General features: G+C 39.6%; 1 protein-coding gene across 4 annotated transcripts in view; it reads left to right on the top strand.

Annotated features, from left to right (window-relative positions):
* The window catches only part of TMEM19 (transmembrane protein 19), a 34,363-nt gene that overhangs the window by 4,536 nt on the left and 2,536 nt on the right, over positions 1–27,291 (top strand). Inside the window, exons 2-7 of one of the 4 annotated variants that reach the window (XM_063309121.1) lie at positions 1,314–1,400; positions 16,109–16,262; positions 18,207–18,320; positions 21,752–21,889; positions 22,496–22,747; positions 24,756–24,965. In XM_063309121.1, the coding sequence (XP_063165191.1) occupies positions 16,130–16,262; positions 18,207–18,320; positions 21,752–21,889; positions 22,496–22,747; positions 24,756–24,965 (847 nt within the window). In that variant the 5' untranslated portion in view covers positions 1,314–1,400; positions 16,109–16,129. Of the gene's footprint in view, positions 1–1,313; positions 1,401–13,734; positions 13,811–14,070; positions 14,261–16,108; positions 16,263–18,206; positions 18,321–21,751; positions 21,890–22,495; positions 22,748–24,755; positions 24,966–27,291 lie in introns of those variants that run through there. The other 3 variants (XM_063309122.1, XM_063309123.1, XM_063309120.1) reach the window with 3 other exon arrangements.

Genomic DNA, 27,291 nt, shown 5'->3' with positions numbered 1-27,291 from the left:
CCAAAGCTATCTCAGTACTAAATCCTGGCCTGAAACGCAACTGAAACAGGTCTTAGATAATCCTTTTTCTCCAAGGTTCTCATCAACTGCAGACCAGTCACCTTCTGAACAACTTTCCCCAAAAAGGAAAGGTCAGAGACTGGATGAAAGTTATTGAAAGCAGTTGGGTCCAAGGATGGCCTCTTGAGGATAGGGGGCACCACCATCTCTTTCAAGGCAGGAGGTATCACCCCCTCTGTCAAGCTGACACCACAGCATGGACCCAACCCCGAGTCACCTCTTGGCCGCTTTAACAACTGAGGATGGGCCTGGATCCAGTAAACAGGTGGCCAAGCTAACAGCACAGAGTATTGCAGGGAGGGGTGACACCAGTGAGTTGAAAGGCAATCAGAAAATCATCTGTCCATGGCAACCGATTGATGTTAGTGTCCTCCACTGCCAGATCATGTGTGTGCCATGACAAAAACCAGATCCAACATGCAGGCCATTGATAACTTGGGTCAGGTCCACAAACTTTTGGGTTCTCAAGTAACTCAAAGTAACTGGATGGCAAAATGAAATTCCCAAGCACCAATACCCTTTGGAACTCTATTGCCAACTTGGCAATGGAATCCAGCAGTGAGGCAGGGATGCCACTGGGCAGCAGGAAGAACAGTACACTAGCAGCAATCCCGGATGTTCCCTTAAGCCCAACTTCAGCACCTCACATCCAGTTATCTCGTGGAGCTGAGCCCCCGAAAGCCTGTAACAACTCACAAATTGTTGTCAACAGCCACCCCATCTCCTCTCCCCTGGGTTCTCAACAGGTACAGAACCTGAAACCTGGGTGGGCACATTTCTGAGATGGGACCCCCTCCTCCGGGCCCAACCAGGTTTTGGTAAGACATGCGAGGTCGGCGACCTCATCCAGGTAAACCAGCGGCATGCCTCCTCATATGTCTCATATGGTGGATCCTCTAGAAAATGTACAGAAATGGTGTCATTTGATAGTTCAAAATTCTGTTTCAGTGCCAATAAGAGATGCTGGGTGGATCTCCAATTTCACAAGAGGATAATGATGGAATAAATTATAGACGCTACTTTGATGTGAAGCCTACAGGTTAAGGGCACACCCTACCTTCTTTTCCAGTGCTGTTTTGTCTCTTAAGGAAATGAGTCGTGAGAGAAAGCCTAAATTCCACTTCCACATAAGTGAAAGAATGTGAATGAAACTAATTTTCAGTGGGTAAAAGGGAAACACAGATCAATTTTTCTATTCTATTATAAATAATTACTATTAACAATTTAGTATGACATTTTTAACATTTTCTCAGGATTTCCAGTGGTGACTTTGAGATACATATTTCACTTGCATTTCATACTTCTTGGATTTTAAAGCTGCGCAAGATTCTCAAGAACAGGTAAGAAATATAAATTTATTTCTTCTCTTTCAATCTGTTGCCTTAGATTTTTCTTTTTAACTGTACCACTGTGAGAAAATTCTACAAAATCTTCTAGCACAAATGAGCCATGGTTTCTTAACATAACTAGTGCAATTAATATGCTGACCTGTATAGCTGACAGTCATGAATGTATAGGTGTTTGCACAACAGTCTCATTGCATTTAAGAGAATTTTATCCTAATAAGAATTCTAACTCAGATATTGGGATCCTATATGTATCTATTCAGAAGCTCTATTGAATTCAGTGGTGCTCACTCTCAAGTAATTGGGTAGAGGATTTTAGCTTTAATTATTAGCAACTATTTCACACAATATGTCATATGTTACTTTCTTACATTTTATATATTTCTCATTTTTATACATGAGTAGTCAAAAATGTTTACCAATTAACAAACATGATTATGAAAAAAAATGGGAGAGAGAATGGAAAAGAAATAATAAAAGAAAATATGACTGAAGGTCAGATGTGATTCTGCTGAAGCTAGTAATAGATTCAGAAACAGTAGCTTGCAACTTGAATATATGCAATTGTAGGAAGATGGTCTAAGATACTGCCCAAAACTGTTACTATACTGTCAGTAGTAGTGATGCAAGAGAATACAATCCACTAGCTTCTGAGGGAAAACAACTGGCAGGAACAACTCCCTAGGTTCTTTTCTAGTTTCCATTGCATCTGCTGCTTGCTGATCAACAGCAGCTTGATTATTGCTGAGACTATTTAGAAGGTAGGCTTTGTATCAGGCATTTAGATATTTTGGTTAGGAATAGGTCTTTAATTCTTTATCAACTTTGCATTTTTCCTGACCAACCTGTTAATTATTCCATCTTTTAGGGTATGTGTCAATTTTGGACAAGTTCATGCTGTTTTAAACCTGTTTGACTTGTTGTGTCATCTCAAAACATTTTGTTGTTGGAAATGGAATGTTAAATTTTCTCTCCCCACCCCCAGGATGGGCCAATATTTTGCATAGTCTTGATGTAGTATTTGGAAATCATTTACTGTATTTATCTTTATAATATATTACCTTTATCTTGCTTTCCTGGTTTTAATGTAGGATATTTAAAAATAATCTGGTTTAGGGGAATGTTAGGATATGCTAACTTTTAAAAAGTATAATTCTTGGACCAGCATATTTAACAAATTTAATTTTCTTCTTGACAAGTATCAACAAAGCCTGTAACAGTACTATATGTGTTACTGTGTCTGGCCAGAGGAGGATCATAATAAAAATTTCAGACAATCAGAATGATGTAGAAATAGACTGCCTGCTTTGAAATAAACTGAGAAGATTAGCCTTTTGGCACATAGAAGACAAAAAGGTCAGGAACAGTTTTGAAGTCCTGTGATAATGCTGATATATGTAAGCTTAAGGTTAACCCAACATGTGATCAGAAAGAGGAATCAGGACCATAAGAAGGAAAAAAAATACATACAGCAACTGTTAAGTCAATAGTAATGGGATAATTGCCAAACAACGGGGATTATCTGCTATCAGAAATTTAACAATTTTTTTTTAAAAAAGGATATGACTATTCTTTGATATTCAAGAATTGGGCTTTTTCTAGTCAAACCTGGGATTGACCTGAGGGCATCCCAATAAGTAGGAGACAGGAATATTAGGTATTTTCTCTGCCTAGAGTTGACAAAAATATATTTTCAAAAAGGCAGGAGAAAAATATAATAAGAATAATAAGAATAATAAGAATAAGAATAGTTTTAAGGAATCCAATCCAGCATGTCAGTAGTGCAAAATAAAAAAGTATAGTAGAACATTGTGTGAACGATAAACATTGAATTCACACAATGTAGACTTTGTCTTTGCTTAGAATTAAGTCACTACAACCACATTGGTAATGTATTGTTCTACTTCTTCAGTTTATGATTTTATATAAATATAAAAATGTATCACATGGAATTTTCATCATAATGTAAATCCTGTACATTAATCCTATTTCTTGCCGTATTGTGTGTCTAAAGCATATTTATTTACAGGCAAATCTTAACCATTCAGGCTCCTGTCTTCTGTGTAGATCTTCATATCTGGAAAAAAAATGCCACTATTGGCACATTATTAGACATTGCAAAAGTTCACAGTTTTTATCATTATCACTATTATTGTTGTTATTTAGATTTAGAAGGCTGCCCAGCTCCAAAATTACCCTGGGTGGAGCCTACCGGCCTGCATGCCTAGAATGTGGTTTCAGTGCCTCTTCCCATGTCGCAGTCATGTGAAGTCCTCACTTAATGATAGCAACAGGGACTGCTGGGATTGCTATCACTAAGTGATGTGGTCACGTGACATCATGCTTTACAACCACATCACTTAGTGACTGAAATTCCAGTCCCAATTGCCACCATAACCCAAGGACTACCTGTAGTTACATCCAAGACAACAGGAAACACAGACCCCATGGAACTTTAATGGTATGCTGCAAAAACTAAAATATGTTTCGTATAGCTATAACAGAGACAAATCTAATCAGGAGATGTTTGTATATAGAGTAATTATTCACTGCACTGAAACGTAAACTAATCACACTGGCTGTAATGAAAGAAAAGTCTAAGCGGCAGGCTTCAAAGGGTAAGCTAAGTGGAAACGGTTAACTAAATCAGGAGCATTAACGTGGCGAGCAGGCACCCATTCAGGATGAGGAAAGTGTTTCCAGCAAATCAGGTACTGGAGGGAGCCCCGAAGCTTGCGAGAATCAATGACCTCCTTGACTTCAAAGTGTTGTTGCCCGTCAATCATGATCAGAGCAGGAGGAGGAGGTTGGGGATGCCATTGGGAAGATTGGTGGACAGGCTTGAGCAGGCTGCAATGGAAAACAGGGTGCAAACGTTTCAAATTGTGAGGCAAATCCAACTTAACAGTAACCGGATTGACAATGCCAACAATAGGGAAAGGACCAATGAATTTGGGAGCAAATTTTTTCGATGGTTGTGGGGACTTTATAAACTTGGTAGAGAGATAAACCTGATCCCCAATATTGAAATCATGTTGCATAGAACGGCGTTTATCAGCCTGGAATTTGTAAGCAGACTGGGCATCACCCAAAGCCTGCTGAATTACTAGCCAGGAATCAGCCAGCTGAGCAGCCCAGTCAGAGGCAGAACAGGACTGGGGAGGTGTTTGTGGCAGCCCAGGGATGGGAACAAAGTCATGACCAGAAACCACACGAAAAGGGGTATGCCCACTGCTTTGATGGACAGTATTGTTGTAAGTCACCTCAGCAAAGGGCAACAAGTCAACCCAGTTGTCTTGATGGTAATTTATGTATGCCCTTAGGAATTGTTCAAGGGTAGAGTTCAAAACCTCCGTAGATCCGTCAGTCTCAGGATGCGACGATGTGGACAATGCCTGTTTGGTGCCAATCAATTTTAAAAATGATCTCCAAAACTGGGAAGTGAACTTGTCCTGCGGTCGCTGACCAAACAGGAGGGGCTACCGTGGAGATGTAGATGTGGATGAGAAAGAGGCGGGCCAATTGTGGGGCCGACGGGATGGACTTGGGCTTGTTTGGAGAAAAAATCCTTTACAACCCAAATGACAGTTTTTTTTCTGACTGGGATGCAGGTCCACATTAAAGTCCATAGAAATCTCCTCCCAGGGACGGGATGGGCTGGCTACTGGCTGCAGGAGCTCCTGTGACTTACCCCCTTTCCGCTTTGACATGGCACAAACAGGACAGGAAGCAACATAGTCTTTCACATCACGCCTTAAAGTTGGCCACCAAAATTGACAGCGAACCAAATGCAAGGTTTTGACAAAACCAAAGTGTCCAGCAAGTTTGTCATCATGGGAACGCTGCAAGATATCAGCCCTCAAAGCTTCAGGCACATAAAGGTGGTGTTCCACCCAAGCCAGACCGTTTTCAAAGGAAACATTGTCTCTATTAACTAGCAACCAAGTGTCAGATTTCAGTGCCCGGAGAAAGTCCTTTTGTAACTGACAAGGAACTTGCATTTTTCACTTCCCAGGCGGGGGCGGGGTTGCCTGCCCACGGGTCTGGCTCCGGGTGACAGCAACCAATCCCAGTTGTGGTTCAGTGAGAACAGTCCCAACTATATCAGCCACATGGTCAGAGTCCTGAGGCAAACGTGACAAAGCATCGGCCAGAAAGTTTTTCTTTCCTGGAATAAATTTTAACTGGAAGTCAAAGCGATTGAAAAATTGAGCCCAGCGAATTTGTTTAGAACTAAGACGCCGGGGGGTCCGGAGGGCTTCCAAATTCCTGTGATCGGTCCAAACTTCGAAAGGGCATTTAGCGCCTTCCAGGAGGTGATGCCAGGCTTCCAAAGCGGCTTTTACAGCAAAAGCCTCTTTTTCCCAAACATGCCACCGGCGTTCCGTTTCAGAAAATTTTCTGGACAGATAAGCGCAGGGCTTTAAGTGATTTTCAGAATCTTTCTGTAACAATATAGCCCCAATTGAGAAGTCAGAAGCATCAACCTGGACCACAAAGGGGCGGTCAGGATCGGGGTGCTGTAAAATAGGCTCAGCAGTGAAAAGGGTTTTTAACTTTTCGAATGCTGCCTGGCATTCAGGTGTCCAATTCAGCACTGCCCTGGGATTTTTCACCTTGCGTGTCTCTCCCAAACCCTTGGTACATAGTAAGTCAGTAAGGGGCAAAGCAATCTCAGCAAATCCCTGGATAAACTGTCGATAGTAATTACTGAACCCAAAAAAACTTTGTAATTGCCTCCAGGTGCAGGGGCATTCCCAACTTAAAATCGCCTGAATTTTTTCAGGGTCCATCTCAAAGCCTTTGTCAGATACCCTATAGCCTAGATAGTCAAGTTGGGTTTTGTGAAATTCACATTTGGAAAGCTTGGCATAGAGTTTGGCATCTCTAAGCTTACTTAACACCTGTTTGAGGAGGCGTTCGTGTTCCTCCTCGGTTTCAGTGTAAATGAGAACATCGTCTAAATAAACCAGGACCCCTTTAAACAAATGATCATGTAACACTTCATTAATCAATTGCATGAAGACCCCGGGTGCCCCTGCTAACCCAAAAGGGAGGACTTTGTACTGAAATGAACCCAATGGGCAATTAAAAGCAGTTTTCCATTCAACTCCATCTCGTATGAGGATGCGAAAATAGGCTTCACGAAGGTCGAGCTTGGAAAAAATCGTGCCCTTGGACAAATGGGCTAACATGTCTTTCATTAGAGGCAGAGAATATTTGTTGCAGACCGAGACGGAATGTAACCCCCGATAGTCCATACAAAGTCTAAGTGTGCCATCCTTCTTTTCACAGAAAAGCACAGGGGCCCCAACTGGGGAATTTGCAGGTTCAATAAACCCCCTTGACAGGTTTTTGTCAATAAAGTCCCGCAATGCCTCAAGCTCTTTCTGAGTCATTGGATAAATTTTCGGCTTGGGCAATTGAGCATTGGGAACCAACTCTATTGCACAGTCACTTTTTTGATGGGGGGGTAGCTGATCCGCTTCCATTTCCTCAAAGATGTCTGCAAAGCCTTGGTATCGATCTGGCAAGCCTTCTAAATGTGTCAAGCTAGGGCGCGGAGTGGCAATTGCAGCCCTTCCAACCCCCACATGTGAAGCTCTGTCTGCTGTAGGGGCTTGGTAAAACCCATCCTTAAAAGTCAGTTTATATATGGGTTTCGATAGGTCAACCAGGGAATCCCTAGAATTACCAAGGGATTGCCAACAGGGGCCACTACAAATTTTAAAGATTCATGGTGGCTGCCTATTTGCATCGCAACAGTTCCAGTGAAATGGGTTGCCGCCCCCTCCCCGCCGTTGAACCATCCAACTGTGTAAAGATCAAAGGCTGCTGGAGGGGAAAGCTAGGCAGGTCCAGAGCAGCAACCAGATCACAGTGAATCAGACACCTGGAACACCCAGAGTCAACTAAAGCCCAGACCTCTGTAGTCTTTGTGCGGGAGCCCAATTTCACTTTTACTGCTAGAGTTGGACAGTCAGCACTCACCATGGCATTTTCGCGCCCATCCTCCTCCACCTGCCTGCAGGCACTTTTCAAGGCAGGTGGCTGGCATTTCCCGCCAGTTCCTTAGAGTCATCTTCAACCTTTCCCGAGAAGTAGGGTACTTCTTCAGCATCGGCTGCCCCCTTGGCTGCCATCATCTGCCACGATGAGGGTGGCGATTTGGTCGGCAGCTTGCCCACCCGGTCTCCAGCCTTGACTTTTGGGCAATCAGCTGCTCGGTGTCCTTCCTTTCCACATCGGAGACACTGACCCTTCGCATAGTGCCGATCTCTCTCCTCTTCCCAGGCTCTGTAGCCTGTCCGAGCAGCAGTTGCGGCACTTCGGGGTCCCCTCATGGTGGCTGGTTGCCTTTCCGGTCGCTTGGTTTGCATGTAGTTATGCTGGGCATGCTCAGCCTTGCCGGCCAGACAGATCCATTCATACAATGTCTCTGGGTCGTCTCTGCACAACGCCCAACACAGGACGTCCCTATTGAGTCCCTCTTTAAACCGTTCTATTAAGGTAGACTGGGACCAATCGGTAATTTTCCCAGCTAAAGCCTTAAACTCCAGGGCATAATCAGCTACAGACAGTTGGCCTTGGCTAAGATCCTTCAGTGCCCTTTTAGCTCTTGCTTTGGCTAGCGGATCTTCAAAATGCAGCTTTAATGCCCACATAAATTCCTCGAAATCCTCAAGCTCAGGGGAGCTAGCCTCGCTTAATTGAACATACCAATCAGCCGCTCGTCCCTTAAGCTTGGTGGCAATGGCAGCTATTTTAGCCTCTTCAGAAGGGAAACAGGGTCCAAACTGTTTCATATAATTTTTTGCATTAGTGAAGAAGAAAGACAACTTAGTTGGATCCCCGTCAAACTTGACAGAAAAGTCTTTCATCCCCGCTCTTGTTGGAGCTGAATTAGCGGCTGTTTGAGTGGTTGGGCCCCAGGTTACAGTAGTTCTCCTGTCTCAGGGTGGGGACACTGATGGACGGGCTGTGCGGGGTGGAGAGTCATCCCGACTTCGTCTCCGGCCCCGCTCCGTTGGTAGTCCGGGTGAGGGGATGGAGGATGATTGCGTGGAGCTGGAATCTCCTTCATTTCTCGACTGCCCCCCCCCCCCATGACAGAGACAGGGCTTTTAGCATGTACTCCATCGATTCTAATTTGGCCTATACCACTCTTAGCCTTTCAGGGGTTTGAGATACCTCCTTCCAGGATGCCTGAGACGTCCCTGGCTGGGGTTCTCCCATTTCATCCCAGGTGATTAACTCTGCGAGCGATTCGCTGGGTGCTGGTTGCTTTGGTGCTCTCCCCTCTTCAGATCCCTCTCCCTCCGGGCTGGAACTCGAAGGCTGCCGGGAAGCTGAAGGTTCTGGGGTGAGGCTCCGTTCTTCGCTCCTGACTGTTGACTCGGGCATCAAGCTAGTTGGCTCCTCGAGTCTCCCGGTTGTGGCTTTGGCTTTGGCCATTGTTAACTGTTTTCCCTCACAAGAAACTAGTGTTGGCAGGAGCTAACGGTACAACTTCGGTGATTCTCAGCTTTATGTAATGATTGCCTGTCCTAAAACACCATCAGACTCATGAACAGGTTCATAAAGATATCTGATTTATTAAAGAATAGTTTGCAGGATCACAAAGAAAGCTGAGAATGGAAAAAGCACGCCAAATGCAAACTAAAAAACCCTCGGTACAAACGAGATCCCTCCCCCCATAGAATCTTCCCAGGCTCACAATACCAGGTGCTCCTAATGGCTCCTGATGGTCTGCGGGAAAAGTCCTTGAGCCGAGCACATAACCCAAACACATTCCATTGAAACAAACACAGATACAGAGCTTGGCACAATGTTTCACAGCAGCTCCCTCCCACCATAAACGCACGTCAGCACCATGGCATGTGAAAGGTTACGATGTACAGTGCACATTGAAACAGTGAACATGACACTGGCTGAGTTCACAGAACAGGCTAGGCTAAAATGCTATTGGTAGTTTGTGGTGAAATGTGCTATGTAAACACTTCCAGAGTGTTTTCCATTTGCATAATTGAGATGTCTTCAAATACAATTAGTATGGTTTACCAATGGACCTGGAGTATTAATCTGAGTGATGAGTGGAACATTAATGATGTCTAAATAATTATTTATTTAGCTACACCATCAACTGTAGTTGATGGAAAGAGCAGCCAAATTCTTAAGCACTAGGTATTTGCAAAAACCTTCTTGAACATTTAAAAACAAAACACAATGTCTTTCTATCAGTAACAATGTATAATGCAGTCCTATAGTTGTCCATTCAGCAAAAAGTATATGAAGAGGGTAGAGGGAAATCTGTCTTCCTGTCTGCAGTGGTGCCACCTTCGAGCCACTCCCCCCCTCCCGCCAGAATTGGTGGTTGGGAAACCAGTCAAAACAGATAGCTTGCTGTGTTGGCACCCTACAGATATTTTACCCATAGTTACCCAGTGAAAACATATTCTCTCCTTGATGGTGCAAACACACAGATTCTGAGTTAACCTGTAGAGCTGTGTTCTTCAATTAGTTATAAATCTCTTCTTTTCAAATTTGGGCAACCTCTTTTTTGTGCCATGTCTTCATTATATTACCTTTGTCTCAACCCCAGCCCATATCTGAGGCATCTTAAAGTCATCCCTAGCTGCTCTGGTTTTGAAATAATGTTTTCCCCCTTATCCCAGCTTAATTTTGCTATAGAGACAATCTACCAGGCTTCATTGCCCATATAGTTGATGACATGGTTGGGAGATGAGACCCCATTTTGGCTTGCCCTGCAGGAAAGACCACAAAAAACCAAGCCTGAGTAATGCTGAGTGGTCCTTTCCTTAGTTCTTGTCAAGACTTACTGATTATGTGCCACCAAATTATTTTTGACTCCTAGTGACCACATATAGATTTTCTCCATAATGATCTATCCCTAACTTGTTCTTTCAAGTTTCCCAAAGGTGCATTCATTGCCACTGTAACTGAGTCAAGACCTATATTGCTCTGTATAAACACAGGTGTAGGGTTCTTCTGAAAGAATGCTAGACTAGTTTTTAAGCATGGGTTTAATGTTTTCCTGAAAAAGTGCTGGTTTTATCTTCTGTCCCATATAGCCAAGAACATAATGAAACGGTAATTGTCAGGAGACCTGCAATTTGCTGCTGAGCCCAAGTGTAAAGCCTTGCAATTGCTGTTCAGAAATAGCCTGACCAACAGGTTACAGGTGCAAAGGAGGGATTACAAAGAGCACTGGGAGAGTTCCTAACTGCTTTACCCCACACCCTTTTAAGCTTGCTGCATATTACTTGAACCATCTGACAAGTAGTTAAACCTGTGTTCTAACCATCCTTCTAAGCTCACCCCATCCTGCAACTTCCCACATTATAAAAAGTGATTAGTGGCTGCTTTCCCCTAGCAGGATGACACACTGTGGGAGAAAACAGAGAAATCCACAAATCCTAACTTGCCTGCCTTGGTACTGTGACAAAATAGGTATCAGCAATGAAAGCATACAGTTTATGCCAATGTAGTTTTCTGCCAGCAAAAAGACTGGTAGAGTCTTTGACTTCATCGTGAGGAAAAACCCTTAGTGGTATCCATATGGAAGTTTTTATGTAATAAAAATAAGGATTGCATTAAGTGAAATATCAATATTTATAAGTTTTTTTTTAAATATAGCTGAGGCCAATATAATCTTGATTAAGACAGAAGACAGGAACAGCCAATATACATTTTTTTTCCTAAAGTAATCTTTCCCCTTTATCTAACAGAGAAGCTCATGCCCCTGTCAGAATAAATAGTGAAGAAAGAGAAAGGTGATGCATCAATCATATTCCTCAAGTTTTTCTTTACTCTTTGGGTTTTAAATTAAGGTTCCGCTTAAAGCCTTCTGGACTGATCCATAATATTTGATTCTTACTGTTAGCACTGACCCACAAATACTTCCAGTATTATTGATGAGGATTTAACCCCCATGGATTTCAGTTCCTTGAATAAATTGCCCAGAACTACAGTCTTAAATTCCTACTTTAGTTGTTATAAATGTACCTAATTTTGAACAATGAAAAGGATTAATGAAACGTATGGTAAAACAACATAGGTAAATACTTTCTCAAATATTTTCAAACTAACATAGACACATCAGTCTGACTTGCATTAATTCAGACTTTTAAGATTTCCTCTTTTTTTCTGAGTTTATGTATCATGCACTTTTAAAAATGACTTCTAGAAATATATTTAGACTTAGGATAGCAATATTTCTTGACCACTCTGGGAAGGTAAATTCTATAAGAAGTCTTACAAATTCAACTTAAAACAATTAAAAAGTAAACTGCCTAAAATAAACAGGACACATAAATAGAAGGTCCATATTGCATCCCAGCACACTGTTTAGAATTACCCAAATCATTTTAAGGCAGGGTTCCCCACAGTGATCAATACTGACCCCCAAGGGTCAATGGGATTATCTATTGTTACTATTATTCATAGTACTATTAGTTAAATTAGTATTTATTAAATTATTTTCATATAATAAATGTTTGGGGGTTGATGAACTATCTGAAACTTCATGGAGGGGTCAATGAGCTGAAGAGTTCATGGACCCCTGTTTTAAGGAATGATGGCCAGACAATCATTGGCTGGGCCACTATGATGAATGTGTGAACATCTTGAAAATAAAATTGTTTATATTCACTGAGAGCTGGATGCTGGAGATATCTTTGGGAAGGGAGTGAGTGAACCATTAAGAGAACTGAAATGACAACTTAGCCCTGGGAAAGTGGAAAGCATAAGAAACACAAACTAGCCCTGCCTTGATTCTACTTGGTATAAGTTGGAGCAGAGCGAAACTTTGACATCAATCTTTAAAGCCTTCAGAATCTTTTCCCAACGTCATCTCTATGTTCCGTTATACAAAGGCTATATTTCACCAGGTTATTTGGGACCGCTTTGATCTTCAGGAAGTGGTCAAAGTTCTCTGCTACATTGTCTCTCTCCCCTTGTGGATTGGTGTCAGCCTTGCTAGGTAATCCAGACAAGAAGCACATCCAGAAGTACTAGCTCAAACATTATTGTAAGTTCACATAAACAGAATCTCGCAAGTCTGAAAGTACGTATCTCCCCCCCTCACCTTTACAGTCCAAGAAACTAGAGAGGATTCCTTCTGAGACTTTGCCATGCCTCCATTCCTCCTGCAGGCTCAGCTGCCTCATATCTGACCTTGCCTACCCTTGGGAAGAATATGCCTCTCAGATTCCCAGCGAACAGGTGCTAAGATGCCCAAGACTAGCATCAAGACTACATTTAGAAAGACTACATGAGACTTGCTCACAAAGTTGTTTTAGTGGTAATTATTATAATTACATGAATTTACCACATGTGTGCCTATTTTGTTCAAGTATTCAAACAGCAGGTGCCAATATCTATGTATATCCTGCATCAGCCATGTGGTTATTGGAATCCATCCCAATTTCTAGATGAGAAATGGGTAATTGGGAACAATTTTGTCCTTACCCAATCTCAACAGAATGGGAAGAAAATGTGCAGTAAAATTATAGCTCCAATTCTTGTTAATACCAAGTGAAATCTATACATATGCTCAGAAAGTCATTTATTTTAAGTCATTCCCAGGTGAATGTAGGATTATCACCTGAGGTTTTGTTATTGTGCTTTAACAAAGAAAAGCATCTAATTTTCATTAAATTCAGTACTGCTTATGCAACTAAAAGTGAAACTCATAAAACTAATTTCTTTTCTACTTAAGGGGTTTGATTTGGTTGGGGAAGGACAGAAAACTTTTTAAGTACTGATGAGCGCGGGTGGGGCGACTGAGCCTCAGTTGTGCATAGCAGCGGTAGGAAGAGCCAGCCATTTATGTAGGAGAAAGGGAGCGCTTAAAAAGGAAAGGATGGTTTTAGTAAGGAGGCAATGGAAAACGAAGCTCTAAAGCAACCCAGAAATTCTTTGAAAAGCGTCCGCAGAGATCTTAGTTTTTCATTATGAAAAAAAAAGTTAGAAGCTCAACTTTAACCCACCAATTAAGACGCATGCGCGTTAGAAATAGTGAGCTAGAGATAGGAATAAAGTAGAGTGATAATAAATGGTCTACGCCGGGTTCACTGCTTCCTTTTGCTAGTGTCCTTTATTCCAGTATGACAAATTGGAAGCGGTGGCTGTGATACATTGTTGAACTATCGGTAACATTACAGATTAATAAGCAAATTTGATTGTGGTGGTCCATGGGGAACCCCCCTCCCAAATGCAATAACTGAGTGGTCGTAAGAAAGGCATCAGTCAAGGATTCTCGACCTTGCAAAATCTGATGTTACTTTAAGTGACCTCTTGTCTAAACCTAGAGCTCCGTTGCATGCTTTTGGTGGCAATGCTACGTATTTTTAACAACGCAGCCCTATCCATGTTATTCAGAAGTAAGTCATTAAATTATAGCTGGTCTTCATCAAAAGTAGTTTACTTCCGACTAATTTTGAGTAGACTTACAAGCCAATGATTAAAACTTAGAAGTTTCACAATTTTCACAGAAGTTAAGGCCTCCTACGTTTTGCAGCAGAGGGTGAGTGGGCAGGCCGCCGTCCAAAGAAATGGCTTTGTACGGCTGATCGCTTATTATCACCCGGAAGGAGGGAACGTTCGCTACTCCAGATTAAGTCGGAGGAGTAAAACTTCGTATGAGTCTTTCGAGAATGACTCTATAGTCTCGGGTTAGGGCTGCTTAGGGTTCCAGCGGGGGTCGGCTGCGATGGGGTTTCCTTGCCGTCTTGCTGGTTTGGTGGTCCCCGGCCCGCTGGGCAGAGGATGGAACAGTATCTGCCTCCCCAAGAAAGTCGGCCGAAGCCAGAGGAGGCCCCACTGGCCCTGAGGTGTGTCAGGAAGCTGAGAGGCAACCTCCGCAGGCGCTCGGCGCCTGCCAAGCGAGCCGTTCATGCTTCCCCAGCACCCGTCGGAGACGGGGCTGCCTTTCTCGCAGGAGCTCCGTTTGGTCTTTACTGTACTAAGCTTCTTGGGCGGCGAGCCCGATAGAGCATTTAGTGTATATAAATGGTTGAAATTAAATAAGAAACCAGAAGTGGATGGTAGCGTGAGCGGTTGCACCTTTAAACACACCTGCGCGTGTGTGTTTATATATGTGCGTTTACTCGTAATAAAAGATGCCAGGAAACCGGGATTCTAAGGAATAACTAGAAATCTGTGGCAATTTAACACTTCGCCGCTTCCCAGAATTCCTCGAAGAAGATGGTGGCAATTGAACTGTTTCATCGTAGTTCACATTGGTGGGGGCTTTTCCTAGACTGTTTTGATTTCGGTGCTGCATTTCCAAAACGTACCCTATCCTGTATATGCTGGAAGTTCTTCCGTGAATATGAATATGAAATATGAATATTTCCAATATTAAAATATATTGGGAGCAGCCATTGAATTCTAAGCATTCATTATTTTGATTAGGATTATACTTTGAGTCATGCATTGAATTGGCAGTGGATTATTAAAACATGTAGGTTAGAAGCAGAAAGGACAGTTGTATAGAAGGAAGATGGCTAACTTTTGACTAGTGAGGTATCTTTTCGTTTGCTCAAGTTCCATTTTTTGAAAAAATACATTGTGTGGGTGACAGAGACAACCCTTTATAGCCTATCACTCCAGGCCTTATCTCCCATTGTGGCTTTTGTGTAGGATTATGAGATACCTGAACAGGCAAAGGACACAGACAATTGGAAATGACAAATGGGGGGAAAGGAGGACACACAGGTTAAGTTTCCTGTGGAAAAATTATAGAAAAAACCTGCAAAAAATGTACTTAGGCTTACATGTATATGAAATAACTTTTTCCAGCATCAGAAAGACTGGTTTTCAATTGTAATATTTTCCCAACAAATCTTTATTTTATGTTAGCGATAATACAGAATTGATGACAATGTACTTTTTGAATTTCACCATAAAAAGGTATGACAGGTCATGTGATCTACAAGCTACAGTGATCATAGATTTGAAGGGGCTGGATTGAAGCTGACTGTTGGAATCAGGAAATAACATAAATCTCTTGATAGACAAAGGAAAGAAAGAAGACAACTTACAAAGTCACAGTACAGGAAAGTTTGAATGACCACTGTTGTGAAAAGAGTTCAATTTTTTTTTAAAAAAAAACTCAAGATACTCAAAAAACAAGATCATATTTGATTTTAAAGCTATGCCTGACTGACAGAGGACATTAGTACAAAAAGGAGGACATGTCCTCCTTTTGCTGGATGTCTGGCAACCCTATACTAGTGGCAGTGAGTGTGACTCAGAGAAATACATGCAGTAGTAGTAGTGTAAGGTGAGGAAGGATTCCACGTTATTCATCTACGTATCCTTTTTCTGCTATGCTGGCCTGCATTCAAAATGTACTTCCTAAGATAAATTACCAGCATTTATATTACAAGTAAGCACCCATGCCAAATGACTTGTACACACAGTAACAAAGAAATATAAGTATCTGAATGGCTGCCCTGTTAAAGACTAAGGCACTGTATTATATTTTAACTGGGCAGATATGCACACAGCTGTTTTCTTTATTTTCACAAAGGTAAGAAAACTCTCACAGTGGAAATGTGTTTCTCAACATGAAAATATACTTCATTGTTTCTTCTGGGTTTCCATGATTTTTGATAGATTGTTCTATTTATTTCTTTAAACAATTAGTTAAAACGTTTTCTTCTTTCTACACACAGGTGATCAGTTTTGGATTTTCCATGCTGTTTTATTCCTGGGATGATTTCAATAAAGATTACTTCAAAATGATAACAAACATTATCATTTTGAGTATACTTATAAGTATTTCTTTAGCTTTCTGGATTGTGTCCATGACCGCAAGCACATACTATGGTAACTTCTAAAAATAATTAGATATTTATGAAATGTTTCAGTTTATTGCATTCAGATACAAGAATTTTAATTACTTTTAATTGCTAATTTTGATATGTAAGCATGCTTTTTTTAAAATGCCACACTGTTGCCATATACTGTATTTCTATACTTGAAATATTTTCAGTGATGGCTGAAGGTTTATCAAAATACATTCCATCACTAATAATATTTAAAACTATATATTTTAAGAACTTTAATATCTGAAATATGTGCATAGCAGTGGTTTGATTGGTAGTAATATCTTAACTAGAAATATAAATACAGTAATTTATTTGAGAGAATCATGTATTCTAAATATGAGTACACTTGTCAAATGCTTCAGAATACATTATGTCAACAGTTTATTATAATCAATTAAAATAACTGTTTTGCTAAGAAATTTTGGCAATGTAATTTCAGATGGTCTGAGACCTCAAAAAATACCTTACTATAAACCAGAGTTTCTCAGCCTCAGCAACTTTAAGATATGTAGACTTCAACTCCCAGAATTCCCCAGCCAGTTTAAAGTTGCTGAGGTTGAGAAACACTGCTACAGACAATGGTAACCTATATTAGCCAGTCGTCTAAACTGGCTTGTTGTATAAATTACATGAGAGAGATTATGGTTCCCTAAGCTTCTTCAAAGAGAGAGGATAACAGTGCTACAACTGATACCTTTGAAATCAAGAGTGCAATGCTTGGTCTCGTATGTATTTACTTACTGTTGTCTTTCATAAGGCTTACAAAGCACTCCGTAATTTCAAAATAATTAAGTGAATTATAGCCTAAGACAGAGGGGAAAATATGTTAAGGAGACCATAAAAATAACCCTTTGAAAAGTAAACATGCTGGCTACAAGGAAAAATAGTGGAAAGATAGTGCAGAAGGAGAACAGAATGGAACGTCCTGGAAAAAAAGGAAATGCTGTGTGAAATGCTGAACAGGAGCCCTGTATATTGTAATATTGTGTTGTAGTTTCCACTTTTTATATGCTCATAATCAAATCTAATTTTGGATCAACAGTTGCAGTGTACTTTTCATGGGGTTGTTTTTGAAGACTACCTGGAAGCTACAGTTGGTGCAGAAAGTCAGTGTTAAATGTTTTTATGGTGCTGTGTGGGTTGCCAGCAGGCTTCCATGTACAATTCAAAGTGCTGATTTTAACACGCAGAGCCTTTATGGCTCAGTGCCTAGGTAGGGCCACCTGGTTCAGGCAAAACCAACTTGATCAGTTCATTGGGACCAGAGGGGCATGTTGAGAACTCAGTCCCTCAAATGAAATCAGAGCGAAGGGGCTAGAACATGGTGTTTTTTTCATGCTTTGTCCCTATGCTTAATGCTGATCTTGAGAGATCTGGATGGCGCTGTCCCTTAGTTTTCCACAGGCCAGTGAAGACAGAGGTTTTTCGTAGCACATTTGATTGCTGAAAATGTAGAGTTGCTTGTGTGTGTGTGTTGGTTTTGGGGGGAGGCTGTTACGATTTTATGTATTTTGTTTGATTGCAAACTGCCAGGAATCTATATGAAGTTGTCAGTATAAATATAATTAATAAGTAAATAAATACATACGACCATTTTGGCTGTGTTAAGTGATGTAGATAAAATATGTGGGTGAATTGAAAGGGTTTCCATTTCCAGATGCAACAAGAGTAAAGATACTTCCACTTTGTGCCCTACAGATATTTCTTCAGTTGGCTCTTTGACATTAGAAAGGAGTTTTTTGAAAAGAGAAATTAACTACTACCCCCACTCTAGCAGAATATTTTAATATACTTGTATATAAAGTGATAATAATTTCAAGTGTCTGTTATTTAAAAGGAATAAAACCTGCTTTTGCTCTTTAAATGTTTTAAGAACATTATGGTTTGTACAATGGAATATTGCTCTTGACATTCCGTGTACTGTTTTCAACATACTTTTTAGGTAGTTTGCGGCCAATTTCTCCATGGCGCTGGCTTTTTTCAATCTTGATTCCACTAATAATTGCTTCACGAGGATTTAAGAAAAAGAGTCTTGACCATGGTGGAGCAATAGGAGGTATGGCCTTATCCCTTAACTTTGGTTGTCTATAGATTTTTGAGATGTAAGCATTTTCCTTCATCTTTCACCTGAGCATTACATATGAATATGTGTTTGTTTTTGTTTATTGTCATTATGCTTTTTAAAAATTTTACCTGGATGTGCAGGCTTTCAGTTGAAATCACATTCTGGTCGGTCGGTTGGTCGGTCTGTCTGTCTGTCTGTCTGTCTATCTATCTAGTTTCATCACTGCTCGTCTCACTCAAAGAGTGACTCTGGGCAGTTTACAATAAAACTAAAATGAATACTGCATTGGTTGCCAGTATGCTTCCGGGTCCAATTCAAGGAGTTGGTTATCACCGTTAAAGCCCTACATGGCATGGGTCCAGGTTACCTAAGGGACTGTCTCCTCCGCATCACATCAACCCGTCCCACCTGGTCGTGCAGAGAGGGCATGCTACGGACCCCATCTGCAAGAGAATTCCATCTGCGGGGTCCAGGAGGCGGGCCTTCTCTGCAATAGCCCCTGACCTTTGGAATATCCTTCCCCCGGAAGTGAGATTGGCTCCCTCCCTCCTGGACTTTAGGCAACAGCTAAAGACCCTGTTCTGTAATTATGCCTGGGGTGGGAGAGAGAGTAGCCATTCCTGGGGATGGTTAGTTTCTTAGAAGGACCCTGCTCTGCCTGCAAATCATAAAGAACTTCCAGCCATATTTTTATTACATTTATTTTATTATGTATTACAGTGTTTTACACTATATTTTTATTTATGTTTTATTGTAAACTGCCCAGAGTCCCTTTTGGGAGATGGGCAGTGATAAATTTGATTAATAAATAAATAAATACAGGTTAAAATACAATAAAAAGAGTATTCTTAAATAACAATATAAATATAAATAAAAAATCCAAGATGGGGATGTTAAAAAATTCTTAATTAAATTCATGTAATTCACGGGGGCCTCTTCAAGGTGCTAACCACCCCCAGGATTGATTACCCCTCCTCCCGCACCAAGTGAGATGGCAGAGCCATTGTAGTGATAGCCTGTTCCTATCACATTGCAGGGATGAGCATCCATAAATGATGTATTTATTGTTTGATGTATCATTTGGCAAATTCCCTTCTGCATCCTGGATGGCAAACAAATAGATGTCAGGAGCTGGCCTCTCCCCAAGTGTATGCACATGATCTTTTATACCCTATATGATATCTAATCTAAATACAGGGTTATGTTAGGCTCCATAGAATTTATTTTATTATGAGTTACTCATTACTTGAGGAGACATTAATGTTCAAATTAATTACTCTCCTCTGTTCACATATACATATACTACTGTCACGAAATTTCTTCTAAAATCACCCTAGTGTCTTATTTGTGGCTGGTCAGGCCTAGATCCTAAGATTTTTAAGGCTGTTTTCAGTTTTCTGGAGTATAAGGCAACTTGACTGAATAGGATACATAGGTCAATAAAATTTATTGGCAGTAGGTTACTATGGCGGCTATGCAAGTATTTTCCTTTGTATGCTTCAGCACATTCAAAATAGTTTATTAGTGTGGTCATATGAATAGTTTATTAGTATAGTCTATAACCTTTCCTATACTAGAAATATTACACTAAAGAGCTGGGACTTAAAGGAGGAGAGGAAAGAAGTTTCAAAAGTATCTGGGGCATCCTACCTCACATAATTTGGGTGAGGAGGATGCATGGTCTATATTGAATAGCAGAATATGTAATTTGGGGGCTTTTTTCCCTTGAAAATCTGCTGTCTCTGTGCCTGATCAATTGTTGTGCACCTCTTTCTTTATGGATCTCATAATCCAATTATGATTCTTTAGATGTAGCAAGTTTCATCTAACTGGTTTAACAGAGACTCATCTTAACTATTCCTTGATGCCTCTTCAGGATGGCCTATATTTTTAAGATGCATGGGAGGAGTTGGGAGTATGAATTATTTAATTCATTTCTAGTATTTATGGCAATTTAATATGAATCTAGCATTTATAACAAAATTTGGAATATGATGAAAAAAGGAGTGTAGGAAACACACCAGATTCTTCAACATCAAATGCAGCATGTAAGAAAGATTGATACGGTATTGATACAAGTACATGGATGATGAAAGGATGATATTTTTCCAGTCATGTTACCAGGATGTTCTAAGGTATAAAGGGAGAAATGGAAGCAACAGGTCTGAAGAAAGATATGAACAGAACTAAAAGTGTAGTGTCAAGCTCCAGTCAAGCTAAGGTAGAATAATTAATGGGCATATTCATTGGAATGATGGAATTTAGTCCATTACATATGGACTGCAGATGCTTGGGGAAGCTGACTTAGTTTACTCCCATATTGTGTAAAAGTATTCTACAAATACTGAATTTGGAGGTCTTATTGCCCAACACTTTTCAGAGCATTCTGCGGAGCTGAAATAGAAGGTAGCCCTTGCTCATAATCCTTTGTTTTATTTTGTTTACCTGTTCTAAAGAAAAAAAAATGGGAAAGAGAGAAGAGGTATTGGCATGACTGCTGCCATGTATATATTAATAGCAAACTTAGATATTGAAGTATGGTGGGTTAGGGGGGAATCAGATTTAAAATATAACACAACTTTTAAGGAAAAAAAATCTGAAGACAGGAATCCCATATAAATCAGCTAAAAGAGAATTGAGCAGTACCATAGAAGAATAGGAATAGAATGGAATATTATAAAAGAAGATACAGCTGGCTGGAAAACAGAACAGGAATATTCCATACTGCAGCCATTTCATTATACTTGTATGTAAGAATTGTGAGACTTAGTTTTACCTTATTTCTTATTAGTTGTGTAGGTGATTCTTTTTCATATTGTTATTGGCTATGTAGTAAGTATTTTCCTCCTGCATGATTGCTTTAACTTGGGGATACCATCTGCTAGGGACTTACATTTGGTGGGTCCCAGGAGGCAGGCCTTTTCTGCCATGGCACCCACCTTATGGAACATTCTCCCCCCCCCCCCCAAAGTCAGGTTAGCTCCATCCCTCTTAAGGTTCTGGAAGTCCCTCAAGACCTGGTTATGTCACCAGGCCTGGGAGTCCCAGGGAACCGGAGACATTTTACGATGGCTCCACTCTTGTACATATATTTACTCTCTCCTTGCCTTGTGGTTTGTATATTTTTAATTTTTATAATATTTTAATTTTAATAATGATTTTTTATATTTTTATAATGATAGTTTTTATATATTTGTTTTCTTTAATTGTTGTACACCACACAGAGTCACTCCCTGTGAGATGGGCAGCGATATAAATTTAATCAATCAATCATCTGCAAAAAACAATAAAATTACTGCACTGTCATTTCAGTGTAGGTTGATGTTGAATACTTTCAAAAAGTCAAATAATTAAATTGCTGGAAGAAAATTATTGTAAAAAGTAAATTGCAATTCTTTTCCCCACCTTCCCTCTTCCTTCAGGTTTAATTGTTGGATTTATCCTCACTGTTGCAAATTACAGCTTTTTTACCTCTATGCTCATGTTTTTCATTACTTCTTCCAAACTCACCAAGTGGAAAGGAGAAGTAAAGAAACAAATAGATTCAGAATACAAAGAAGGTAAGGCTTTAGTTTTTTTAAAAAATAATAACTAAAAATTGTACTATGATTTTAAGGAAGGAAAAGGTACACAAGGAATGGCGTAATCTTTAGATTGGATCAGGAGTAGGAAGAAGCTGACCTTTCCCACTCCACTTTTGTCCTTTCCTTATTAATCCACAAGGCTCCTGGAAATATTTCTTTGGGGAACAGGATTCTGTTGATAGAAATAAATGGATATTTGAGGAATAAGGACACATTTGTGAAAAGTGATGGAAATGTTTCTATAAACAAGCACTCTTTGAGACCAGTTTTTGTAGTCTCTTGAAGCTTTCAAGTGGAATGGGTAGAAAAGTTTATATCTAATCACCAAGTTCTACTGGATTGGATCTTTAGACTCAATCCCAAATAAATATTTCTTGACATCATCATCTTTCTAGTGAATCACCTGAATTATGTAAGTGAACAACATAATAATTTTGTATTAATTTTTGCTTCTAGTTCTTGAAAACCATAATGATTTGAGATAAACATTGTATTATTCAAATTTTCTCTTATTGCATACTCTCCAGGCTACTAAATATTTGTTTTCTCTTAACAGCTTATAGCTTCTCTGTTTATATACAGGTGGACAAAGAAATTGGGTGCAAGTATTTTGCAATGGTGGTGTACCTGCAGAATTGGCTCTGTTATACATGATTGAAAATGGACCAGGTGAAATTCCAGTGGACTTCTCTAAACAATATACAGCATCCTGGATGTGTCTATCATTACTGGGTGCTTTGGCCTGCTGTGCTGGTGACACCTGGGCTTCAGAGATTGGCACTGTCATGGGTCATGAACCCTGGCTAATAACAACCTGGAAAAAAGTTCCAGTAGGTAAGCTAGAATTTCTAACTTATCTTGGCTGAATGAATGGTAGTAGACAGTCTCAACATTCTGTGGTCCTGGTTCATAATTAATGTTAAACATTGTTTTATTAACCATAATTTATTGAATAAACCATAATTGGCTAGATTCATGCATGCTGAACTATAAACCATAGTTTATAAATCACAGTGAGTGGATTTACACAGTGCAGTAAGCCAGAATCAAATAAACCCTCATGATTTAGCATGATGTATAAACCCAACTACTAGGTGCAGCTTATGTAGCTTGAATTTGGCTGAAAGACTTGTATTGGTTGGACTTGCGCCTTCTGTTTCCAAGTTATCATGTATTTGAATCATTGATGCAGTAATATAACTGGCCAAAATAGAGTGACATGTTTGCAATTATAATAAGTTCTTGATTAATACTTTAATTGGGAGAAGAGCCAGGTGTCCCTTAGAAAATGAATTTTTTTGCACGCCTAAAATGTATATAACATATAGAAAATATATGACCATTGTCCAGACTGATTTACCAAATAACAGACTGTTGCATGGGTCAAAGATCATTACTTCCAGAAATTTAGATTTGTCCATTGCATCTGAAGTGTACCAAGATTTGTAAAATCAAGACTTGCTGTATAATGAAAAGCACAGTATATGAAACTTATGTTCATCAACTTCAGCTTACTTTTTTTTTCCCTTAAGTTTGTCCAGTATCTGAATAATTCTGTTTTTGGAGAGGTTTGTAGGTCATTTGTTGTGGCAACAGTTAAGGCCAGGGTTTTGACTGAATACTGAGATTATATTGCCATCTGTATACATTCTGTATTAATCACCTAACTACTTCTCTCCTCTAACAAAATGTGATTATGGCTGACCAGAGAATAACCCCAATTGAGCTTGATGGAACTTATTTTTGGAACAGATAGCACAGGATAATGTAATACAGTACATTCAGTCAGAAAATGGACAGTTTTGCATGAATAGAACCATGCTGCCTTATGCTCTCAACTTTACCTTAATGTTTCCTAATTATTTAACCTAGATTCAGAGTCAGAATAGTGTTATAACACAATATAATTATAAGTCCTTATTTAAATATACTTTAAGATTGTAGATGGTCAAATAAATGCTACTATTACTATATATCATATTTAGAGGCCCCTCTTGAAGTACCCTCCTGTCCTGAACTGAGTGCCTATCAGGGGGAAGGCTTTTTTAGGTGTAGCTTTCTCACATGCTTTCCAACTGAAATACGCCTGGCACCAACTTTATTGTCTTTACAGTGCCAGGCAAAGATTTTTTATTCTTGCAACATGCTGCAAAGAAACTTTGACTACTGCTGCTTTTATTTTATTATGCATTATGTATTAATCTGTTACTGTGATATTGGAAGTCACCCTGGCAAATTTGGGTTTGAGTGAAAGCATATAAATTAATAATATATTGTTGTAATATAATATAAATTTCCCCCTTGTTTAAAGTATAACAATAATGTTGTGACCTGGCTAAAAGCATAATCTGGTTTGTTTGGTTATGAATTTGTGTTATGTATTAACCAGGGCATTATTATTTAAAACAATTTTCAGTTTAATGCAATATGATAATCACTGATGCTAATGCTGATTTTAATGCTGTTTGAAGTTGATCGCTAGGCTATGATTGGTGTCAGCATTAAGTTAACAGTGACATTTCTGGGAAAAGAAAAATTGAGGTTTACTCCAAGTCTTTTAATTAAGAGGATTCAGTTAGAATGCTGCATCAGTGGTAGTACAGGGTATTTGCTGAGGTCAGCTAAAAACAGAGTAAGGGTCACTGTGGATTCTCTTCCTTCCTTATTAATTTGCTGTGCTGCAAAAAGAACAAAGATGGATATTGTCAATGTTGTTGTATTTAAAATAAGGTGGTATTGTCCAAACGTGCAGTATGTCAGGTGTAGATTTCTCTTTTGCTCTATTTAATGCAAGTTTTAAAACATTTAGAATGCCAATTTTAGAATGTTTTATTTATTTTAGGTACTAATGGAGGTGTTACTTTAGTGGGTTTAATTTCAAGTCTGCTTGGAGGCACATTAGTTGGCATGGCTTACTTCATTTCCCAGTTGATTTTTGTGAATGATTTGGATATATCTGCTCCACAATGGCCAATTATTGTGTTTGGTGGTTCTGCTGGTTTACTAGGATCTATCATTGATTCCTACTTAGGAGCAACAATGCAGTACAGTGGTAAGTTTTTAAATAAATCTTTAGTAGAAAAGTGATGTAATCTTACAATTTAGAGTAGGTAAGATTGATAACCATAAGATAACCTTAAGTATTTTTAATGTTTTATATTAAATAAATTAAAAATATTAGTTGATATTGCTATTTCATTGGCAGTATACATTCCAATTAACATCAGTAAGAATAATGCTGAAAAATTCATAACAAGGCATAAAAAGCATTATGCTAGAGGTAAGCAACTTAACTGGGGCTTTAAAGAATCAATGACTTTTCTTGGAATTCCATACATGGTGCTTTAAGACTTGCAGATGGGTTCTCCATGAGCACTTTCATGCACTCCAGTGCATCTTTCTTCAGTCAGATCCAAAGCTCTGCACAGCCCAGCTACCTACAACATTCAGATAATAGGAAATTGAGGTTTATAAATCCCTTGGCCTAGCCAACAGAAATATAAACCTACACAAGGACAGATTGTTCCCTTCATGTTTAGATGAGGTTTAATCTAAAAAAGAACATTTTCCCTGTCTGAAACAGAATGGCATTGAGATCAAACTTGAGTGTTACAGAGCTGCTTCTGAAAAAAAGTATATATAGGATTACAGCCTACACTGTTGACATTTTTATGGTGTCCACAACCCTATCCTCAGATAATAATCTTTTCAATCATCTGCTGCTCTGATAGTGGCCATCTTCCACTAGCAGTAAATCTCCCAATTTGTCAATAGAGGTAAACTCTTACCTGGGAAACAACTTGAGAATGGCCAAGGAGGTAGTCGTTTTGTTGATTCTTGTTGATTCAGACTAAGTATCTCAGCTTCAGCATTCTATCTTTAATGGACAGCCTGCTACAACAAAAATTTAATTGTAAACATCCAGGTTTGGCCAGACCATTACATAAGAACATAAGGCCCAAATACACTTTCGACCCCTCTTTTGATTAAGAGTACATTAAAGCTGGAGTAATTCTGATTAGAGGGTAAAGCAACTATGAAGCCACTAACTTTGGTACTTTTGGAATTACTTCCAAGGCATTGTTTTTGAGAGGAAAATAATGTAAAAAGCCCATTAGAGAAGAAAAAGACAGAGGCTCAGAAGTAAAAGGAGAAGAATCTTGCCCATATAAGAAAAGAATCCATTTGCGTTTTGGCTCTTCATCTTGCCTGTCTTTCCAAATGGTCCCACTGCATGATGTGATGTTACACCCCTGGAATTTAAATTTTTATTTAGTCATAAAGCTAGCACCACACCTTCATTGGGCCTTTTTCCTAAAGATATTGCTCGGTATGCCCGTGTTTCCTTCTGAGATCAATAATCTTTAAAAAATAATAAATCTATTGGTGTCATAATTTCAGCAGAAGTATTGAAGTAAAGTGTCAACAGGTGGATCCCAATACTGGCTATCCTTTTATATGCACTATGTTGTGAATAACTTGCATTCACAATAATTCAGCCTTTCTGCCAGTTTAAATTTCAGACAGCATTTGAGTCTGAATACTTAACCTTCTCTCAGACATGGGCTTTAGCACTTACAGTCAGGAGAAATCTTCTGTTCCTCCCTCTCATAGAGGAAAAGTTTTTAAACTAGAGGCAGAACTTTGGGAAAATGGAGAAAGCAGCTGTTGTGCCTGAGTTGAGAAAAGAAATTAGGTGGATCATCTGTGCAACAGCTTTGATAAATGTCTGGAATTATCCCAAGAGGCCAGGCGAAGTCGGGGTGGTGTGGGGGGAAGCAGAGGACTAGGTAAAGAAAGAGAAAGCCAGTTTGGTCTAGTGGTTAAGGCAGCGGGCTAGAAGCCAGGAGACTGAGAGTTCTAGTCCCGCCATAGGCATGAAAGCCGGCTGGGTGACCTTGGGCTAGTCACTCTCTCTCAGCCCAACTCACCTCACAGGGTTGTTGTTGTGGGGGAAATAGGAGGAGGAAGGAGTATAAGGTATGTTCGCCGCCTTGAGTTATTTATAAAAATAATAAAGGCAGGATAGAAAATAAATAAAAAGAAATGGGTAAATGTTTTAGGAAGAAGCTGTATTAAATGTTAATTTCTTTTGCTGGGCATGCTTATAGCCAACATTCTTGATCTTTCTGCGCAACCTCAGCAATTGTGTTTTTTATGATAGTCTTGATCATACATCAGGCATGTTCCAGAAGATCTAATATTTTCCTTTTTAGATGTATAGATGATGATGGAGAAATCTGTGTGTCCTGGTTTGCAAATAGCATAACATGGCCTCCTTTGCTTTGAAAGAGCCCTGAAGCAACTAATTGTAGACCAAAGTCTTCCAAAAGATCTATATTCCAAAATTGTCCAGTTCCAGCATATTTGGAGACCTC

The sequence above is a fragment of the Candoia aspera genome, chromosome 7, assembly GCF_035149785.1.
Source record: "Candoia aspera isolate rCanAsp1 chromosome 7, rCanAsp1.hap2, whole genome shotgun sequence".
Lineage (NCBI taxonomy): Eukaryota > Metazoa > Chordata > Lepidosauria > Squamata > Boidae > Candoia > Candoia aspera.
The sequence above is the reverse complement of the archived record's forward strand: the minus strand, read 5'-3'. Positions and strand labels throughout refer to the sequence as shown.